The 8,049-nt window shown below is 50.5% G+C and overlaps 1 protein-coding gene across 1 annotated transcript; it reads right to left on the bottom strand.

Annotated features, from left to right (window-relative positions):
• Nucleotides 1-4,340: 4,340 nt before the first annotated feature.
• LOC310921845 (uncharacterized protein) lies at nucleotides 4,341-6,011 on the bottom strand. The gene is made up of 2 exons (XM_083882100.1): nucleotides 5,354-6,011; nucleotides 4,341-5,073 (listed from the first exon to the last, which is right to left on the bottom strand). The coding sequence occupies exons 1-2, from the start codon at nucleotides 5,428-5,430 to the stop codon at nucleotides 4,587-4,589; spliced, it is 564 nt and encodes a 187-aa protein (XP_083738226.1). The 5' UTR covers nucleotides 5,431-6,011; the 3' UTR covers nucleotides 4,341-4,586.
• Nucleotides 6,012-8,049: the final 2,038 nt, after the last annotated feature.

Genomic DNA, 8,049 nt, shown 5'->3' with positions numbered 1-8,049 from the left:
ACCCGTGGGAGGTCCTGGTCTGGCTCGTCCTTCACATGAATGACCAGGCCCCCAGCGTGGCCAAGGTACTGATGTCCTGGCTGAGCACTGACCCAGAGATGGGGGGCTGACACCCCCTGGGGGTCCCAGGCATTGGGGCAAGGGATCCTTCCAGAGGCCCTGGTGCCACCTCCCAACTTCTGTCCCACAGGCCTCCAAGGAAGCCATCCTGGCTACAGCAGAGCTCCTCAAGTGGAAAGAGCTCAAGCACCTGGCACAGACAGAGCAAACGTGGAGGATGGGCGAGTGCTTGGTGAGGACAATCCCCAGGCTGGCTGAGGCCTGCCCCGCACACCCTGCCGGGGCTGGGAGCTCTGCATGGCCCAGAGCCTGGAGCTGCAGCCTTGCTCATGTCTCAAAAACAGCAGCCTCCTCCATCCCCATGTCCCCTCCATGCCCCCAGCGTCAGGGAGGGCTCTGAGCCATGGGGGTGCTGGCAGGAGGGACTGCTCTGGCCAGCTGGGGGCCTCTGAGAAATGCCCACACCTCTGTGCTCTCTCCAGCTGGCCAAGGACAGCAGCAGGGCTGAACGGTTCGTGTGGGCCAGCCAGCCCTACCTGCTGAGCCCTCAGACCGCCATGCGAGAGGCGGCCCTCAGGTTCATTGGTGAGTCCCAGTCCCCAGGGTCCCTCCTGGGGCAGCCTGGCCCCGTCCCCCCAGCCCTGGGGCTGCCACGGGCAGGGCCTCGGCCTCCCTGTGCCCCCGTGCCAGCACAGGTGGCTTTGGTGGCCGCCTTGCCCAGTGCCCCCCCGGGCTGCTGAGGGGCTCAGGCAGGGCTGGGGGCCACGCTGCCGGGAGCACAGCGGGGAGCAGGGGCTGATGGAGCTCTGTGTCCAGGGCTGGCTGCACGGCACCTGACAGAGCAGAGTGAGGACACCCAGGCTGAGGTCCTCTTGGGTGAGTGGGGAGCCAGGGATCGGGGGAGCTGAGGGGTCCCTGCACACACAGGGGCTCAGTTGGGCTCTCTTTGTGTTGTAGAACTCGACACAATGAAAGCCAGAGACAAGGATGCCTCCCTCCATTGCCTGGCAGCTCAGACCACCTTGATCCTGGAGTCTCTAAGGAAGCAGCCAGGATCAGGATTCTCCCTGCGCAGGCTGTGCTGCTGGTGCCACTGACCAGAGAGGGACCTTGTGGTGGTTTAGTATGGATGTGAGGGTTTTTTTTTTTCTAAGGAAGTTATAGCATATATTGGCAGCTTGGCTTACCAGTAGAAGAGTTGTTGACGCCTCTGGAGGACCCAGGCTTAAATCAGAGATCCCAGGTTGACTTGGCCCTTTTCCATCTGGCCAAAAGGTAACATCATAAGTTATGGGGGCCAGGCCTTTGGGGGTCACTGCCCCACAGGAGAGCTGCCTGGGCCAGCTGTGTCCCCTTTTCCCCTGGGCTCCTGACAGGGGAGGAGGAGATTTCAGATCAGCAGTGCTGGCCCTGAGCCAGGGGCCACCAGCCCTTGGCTTAGCTGTCAGCACTGCTGGCCCAAGGGAGGAGAGAATCTTTCTCCAGAGCCTCAGGGGGCTGATCCAAGTTTGAGTCTGCTTTGGATTTGACATGGGGTGGGAGAGGGTCATCCATCAGCATCCCTGAGCATGCTTGTCCCTGCCCCCATCACCTGCTGGGCCTTGAGGTTACACACCAGGAGTCAGCTGGAGAGAAAAGAAAGACTCTGGGCAAAGACATCAAGCCTTTCCCTCCTCTGTGAGAGACAGAGTGATTTAAAACATAGAGAGACAGCATGAGACAAAGTCAGTGAAAGAACTGATAAAGACTATTGGAAGAAGGGATGGAGGAGATTTTTGACTCGACTTCTCTGGATGTAAACCATGGAGAAATGGACTATTTCTTGTAATATCAAAATACTGTTTGGGGGAATGCTAGTTCTTGCCAAAGGGTTGTGTGTACTGATATAATTGAGATTTGAGAATTTTGAATAGAGTAAGCCCCGGCTCCTGGGGTAAAATAAGGAAGTCTCAGCTTTTGAGACAAAGATGATCTTTTAGAGGAAGTGATTTTGAAGCCCCGGCTCCTGGGCTAAAGGGAGGTCTCTATTTCTTTTTGAAAGAGAGATGATTTTAGAGGCAGAACAAGAGAATCCTTGTTTTATACTAGAAGAAGCATTCTTAAAATGGTACCCCAAATATGCAGAGGCCCATGAGCAGCTTGGGAAACTGTTAAATGGGTGGGACTGCATAGATCTGCAAAAGTCTGGGTGGTTGCAGATTTGTGACATTGAGAGCCACCAGACCTTTTCTTGTGGCATGTGTCTCCATGGAATTCTAAAGAAACTCCTCTCCCAAAGTGATGCGAGATTATGTTAAATAGTTGCAACTGACTGAAAATCATAGTTTTCTCTCTATGTTTGTGGAAAAGGGAACAGTTTGTGGTAGCGGCAAAGGTGTTTGAAGGTTTCATTTTTTTTCCCCCTTAGTGTGTGTTAATAAACTATCAGTTTACCTTTAAGTGGGGTCTGTTTTTCCTTTTTCTCCCAAAAAATCCTATCTCCCAGAGTTAAAAAGAGCAGATACTCTAAACTTGTTCTTGTTTCACCTCATAAAGTTTAGAGCAATTGATTGCCCTTTGGCATTGAGTGTTTACAGCCAAATAATAACCACTTCTGATATTGTCCCAAGAAATCCTTCCCTTCCCTGGTATTGGAGTCCCAATGGGGGTCCAGGGAGGGGAAGCGCTCTTCAGCAGTTCCTGGTAGCCTGTCCTCTGTGTCTGTACTGTCTGCCCCCCTCCTAGCAGTCTGGAGTACCATCTCTCTTTCTGTAGAATCTGCTAGATTATCTAGCAGAACCTTGCATGTCCCCTCAGTCTGGGTCTCGAGAAGGGTTTCAAATACTCGAGATACTCTCTCTGGATCCTCTCTGTAGAGAAGAGGTGAGGCATCTCACCCTTGCCTCAAGATCTATTGGAGAGAAAGGCACCTTTACCACTACCAGGCCATGGGAGACTTTCTGCTTACCCCAAGTTCACCCCAACACCAGGCACTCCTTTTGCAGTTCCAGATGGTTTTCCAAACAAAATAGCAAATCTTCATAAGGCCATTAATTCCATTTCCCTTCTCTTCTACAAAACAACATCAGCTGTAAAAGGGTGTTATAAACTAAGGTACCAATCTCTGGCCACTGAGCCTGGTGGTTTAGCTTGTGTACTGGCCACCACTGATTACAGTATTGGATTAGTCTAGGTTTACTTCATGGGTCTTCTCCTATCTGCTTCCAGTTTTTCAACAAACATTTCAATGGAGAATTTGGAATATCATCTCCTACTTTAGTTTCAGAAGAAAGCCGCCCCATTTTCAATAATTACAAATACACAAGCTATAACCTCTGAAAGTCATAATGGTATTTCCAGGTTTGTCATAGAGGGGGGAGAGGGGAAGAGAAAAGGGGACTGCCAAACCTGCAATCACTAAAACTGACGAAAGAGGGTGCTTCAAGTCCACAAATGTGATCTCAGCTACACACACACAAAAAAAAAAAAAAAAAAAAAGCCACTCCAAAACACCAGGAAACACTCAGTCATCCTCCAACACTCTCTCTGCAAATGAATTTTTATATCATGGGCATCCCCATGTTGGCATGCTGGCAAACTCAAATCAACACACCGGTCTCACATGAGCACACTCTCAGAGTTCAAGAAGAATGCAAAGAATGCAAGGATTGCAAAGGAATTAACCAATCTTCACCACAAAAGCAGCTCCAGATGAAGCCCTAGCCAGGCTTCAGTTGTAAATAGAGGCTGTGGCTTTTTCTTTCTTCCATCCTCCGTCCCAGTCAAGATGGTGGCAGCCTATGCTACAAGACAGCAGGACAATATAATTTCTTTAAACTATGATCTTGGCCTGATGCAATGATTCCTGATACCTCCCATGGACAACCTCTAATACCTCCTAGGGGACTTGAACCCCAGACAAGGGAAACTAACTCCTTGAGGTGGGGAACTCAAATCTCCCCCCAGTAAGCTTACCCAGGGACTCAAACCCTGTTGGGGGAGACTCAAACCCCCCTTACTATTAACTCTGTGGGGATTTGCATCCCTTGTCAATAACCCCAAGAAAAATAATTTAAACAATGCCTTCATTTACCCCAGGGGTCTTGCCTCGAGTCCCTGAAGGTTGAAAGTGGAGCTTCTCCCTGAAAATTCCTCAGTGCCAGCTGGAGATCTGTCAACTGTAAATTCATGGAAACTCTAGGCTGATCTTCTGGCTGGTTCTCCAATTTACAGTCAAAAAAATCTCAGAAATATTAGAATAAGACTCCTTAACACTAATTTGGTTTAAAGAGGGCATCATTTATTCAAGCCTGAGGTCACACAAAGGATACTCCTAACAATTCGTGCACACACGATTTTACAAGTAAGTGCAAATTACAATTTACCCATTACCACAAAGCCCACCCCAAGTTCCCAGATTCAGTTCTTGGTTTGGCTATTTCTACATTCTTGAGGCAAAGTTTTTCTTATCTTCCAACTGTTCTTGCTGGGAAAGCAGTTTTTGCTTGCCTTGTTTCTCTGCTAAAAGTTTATAGACACAGTAAAAACTAAACTAATTCTCTTGATGCCACATAGAATGGAAGTCTCTCTCCGACCTCCCTCCCTGAGCACTCCTGGTCCTCCAGAACCACCCTGATAATGGACCTCCGTGTGTTGGACATGGTGGCTGTCACCTTGACACGGCCAACACTCACCTGGACAGGCTCCTGGCAGGTGTCCAGGGTGACATGGCAGCCCACAGTTGTCTCATTGGAGGTGGGGAGAGTCCCCATCTGGGACATGCGGGTGTAGGTGTCCTCCAACCTGCCCAGGTGAGCTCTGAGCAGGGACAGCTCCAGGCCCAGCTCCATGGGAAACAAGTTGTAGTCCAGGGGGTTGGAGAAGAAGATGGCCATGGTGAAGGTTGTGGCCTCATAGACCAGGACTCCCACACAGCCACGGAACGGGGGGCTGGAGAACCGGCAGGTGTCCGAGGAGCTGGGGGGCACACAAGGCCTGGGGGGGAAGGAGCTGTGCCCGCTGTAGAAGTAGGTCCTGGAGTGGAGAAATGTGGGGGGATGTGATCAGGGTAAGATGGTGAAGCTCCCAGGAGATTGTGGTGGGGCAAGTGATAGGTGGTGGAACCAGTAGGAGACAGTCTCCTCACCACTGGGAGGTGCTGGGACCAACTGGAGATAATGGTGGGACTACTGGGAGATGGTGGGAGACCAGCAGGAGATGGACCAACCCCTCGTAGATGCTCCCACCAGGGGATGATGACCCCACCCAAACCTCCCCCCTGCACCCCAGGGGTCCCCCCGTGGCTTCCCCTCACCTGGGATTCTCCAAGGTGACATTCTGGGTCATGTTAGATATCTGGATCTCCACAGTCCGCTCCAAGAATTCCCACATCCTGGCACGGGATTGGCTGCTCCACAGGGCCAGAATATACTCCTGCAGTCTGAGGTTTCCTCAGCTCTAGGATCTTGTCCTCGGAGACAGAATTTTCACAGCTGTGCAGTCTCCTTCAATCCATAACCTTCTCACTCCAAGGTCTCCTCCTCAGATCCAGAGTCCCTTTGTTCCAGAATCTTCTTCTTGGATCCAGGATCTTTTCCTCAGCTCTGGGGTCTCCTTGGATTCAGAATCTTCTCAGCTCTGGAATCTTGTTCTTGTCCCTGGAAACTTCTTGGATCCAGAATCTCTTTGGATCCGGAATCTTCTCAGATTTGGTGTTCCTTTGGATCCAGGGTCTCGTCAGCACTGAAGTCTTCTCCTTGGGTTTGGGGTTTCCTCAGGCCCAGGGTCTCCTCGGATAAAGGGCAGATCCTGGATCCAGAATCCCCACCCCAGCCCTTGACCTTTCTCAGCAGACTGGTCCTTCCTGTGCCTGTGATCTCCCCCTCTGAGCACCTTCTGGGTCTCCACTGGGACTGGGAATGTCCTGGAGCAGAGAAATCCCTCCCCGGGCTGGAAAAATCCCAAGTTCCAACTTCCTGGGAGAAAACCGGAACCGACTTCCGGGTGGTGAGTCCAGGGGAAAGTCCCCTGGGCCTGGCACCTTTAGCTGATTTGACAATAAGTTTATAGCTGGTTTAATTGGCTCATCTAATTGAACAAGTTATATTTGTTTATCTAGATAAACCGGTTTAATTATCTCACTGTCTTTATCAGTCTAAGTGGCTGTAGCAGACCAGAGGAACAGCTGACTGGCTCAAGGCAACTCAGTGGGAAGTGGTGGTGGATCAGGGCAAGCCCTGTGTAGGTGGGGTGCTCACTGCTCAAGCCCTGTCCTGCAGCCTCAGCCGCTGTTCCACACTGGAATGGGGCCACCCCGTGGCCATCTGAGAGCCCCAAAAGGCCACTGACCCACGGCTGGCTGAGAGCCCAGAATGACCCCGGTGACAGTGTGGGTCCCAAGGGAATCATGAAAGCCCATGCACACCTGGGGGAGGCCCAGCACAGAGGAACAGGGAAAAGGACAATGGATGGCGATGCTGCCCCTCCGATCTCCTGTTTTCTTTTTTGATTTTTTTTGCAGCAGCCCTCCTATCAGAGGGTAAAAATGAGCCGAGGCACAGACTTCTTGTTAAACGCAACATAAAAAGGGTCCTGGTTTATTTGCCTTCACAGCTTAATCACTTTAACTCCAACTCTTTGCTGACTGGCTGCAGCAAGCTCCTACTGTAGGTTTCCCTTGCAGCTTCTGACTGCTGGTTATCTCCTGCTAAACTAAGACTGCATGTATTAGTTTGCAGACTCTGAATTCAGGCTTTTACCCAGCTACAACAGAAGTACAAGTTCCAACAACAGCCTCAAACTGCAGACCCACACCGACCTCACAGCAGGGATTCTCTCTCCTCAGGATGCTGCTTCATGATTCTCCCTTCCCATGCTCCTCAAGGTTCCTCCTCCATGATGACCCTCCCCTTACCAGCTCATCCCTTTTTTATCTCACTCATCCTTATTGGATATAGCTATTATTCATCAGGGGTGAGGCTGTACTAATTAATAAACACAGCTGTTACTTATCAGGGGTGAGGTCACCAATATTCCCTTCTCCTACATTTTTTTGTTTTGTTTTGTTTTGGGGAGGTTTTGTTTGGTTGGTGGTTGTTTTGGGGGGAGGGGAGATGGGTTGTTGTTGTTTGTTTGTTTATTTTACTACTGGTTTCATTAGTGAAAAAACTGCTCAACAACAGGCAGAAAGTTCTGGCTAGTTATCAGGAGAAAACTTTAAACATTTACCTGAGAATCAAACAATCCCTCTAGGAAACTGCACTCTCAGCAGCCAGAGGAGAGGTCACAAGAACAACGTGCTCATAGTCCCATCATCTCTCCTGTCCCCACGCCCAGACCAGCCCCTCTCTCTCCTTCCCTGACACACACTTGGTAACACCTCTCCCCCTCCACCCAAGTCCTGATGTGTGCAGGTGGCACTGGCACCATGAGTGCGAGGTGGGGCTGGTACCTGGGGGACCTCTGGGGCAGGAGGCCAGAAGGGATTAATTCCCCTCAAGCTGCAGCTCCCTGTGCCAGCCAAGACTGACACCTCTCGGGTTTTATGGTTTCTCTCACCCGAGATTCCAAGGCTGGTGGTTCATGTGGGTGCAAGGGAGTGTTTTTACGTCTCTGACCTCTGAAGGAATTAGGTCTGAGTCTGTGCTGAGCTCGGTGCGACGCGAGAATGATGTGGAGTCTCAAGGTCTTGGTTTTCTTGTTTCTCGCATTGTTTATTAATTCTTATCTTACAATTCTCTGTGTCCGGCCAAGGTGTTCACAGCAGCTCAGACACAATGTGACTCCCCTCGTGATGGGAGGTCACTCTGCTTTTATTCAGATAACTACATGGTTATTATTTACCATTTCATACCAATGCCCATCACCTACACTAACAGTGTCATTTCTACTTTGACCCAATCCACTGAAACTATTTTTTGCCCACGTCACTGCAGAAGATGGATGCCAAGGGAGAAGAAGAACTCAGGGATCTACCCTAAAATCTCCATCTTGTCCCTTTGCATCTACATT

This window comes from Zosterops lateralis, assembly GCF_965231275.1.
Source record: "Zosterops lateralis genome assembly, chromosome: 37".
Classification (NCBI taxonomy): domain Eukaryota; kingdom Metazoa; phylum Chordata; class Aves; order Passeriformes; family Zosteropidae; genus Zosterops; species Zosterops lateralis.
Note: the sequence above shows the minus strand (reverse complement) of the source record. Positions and strands in the feature narration are given on the sequence as shown.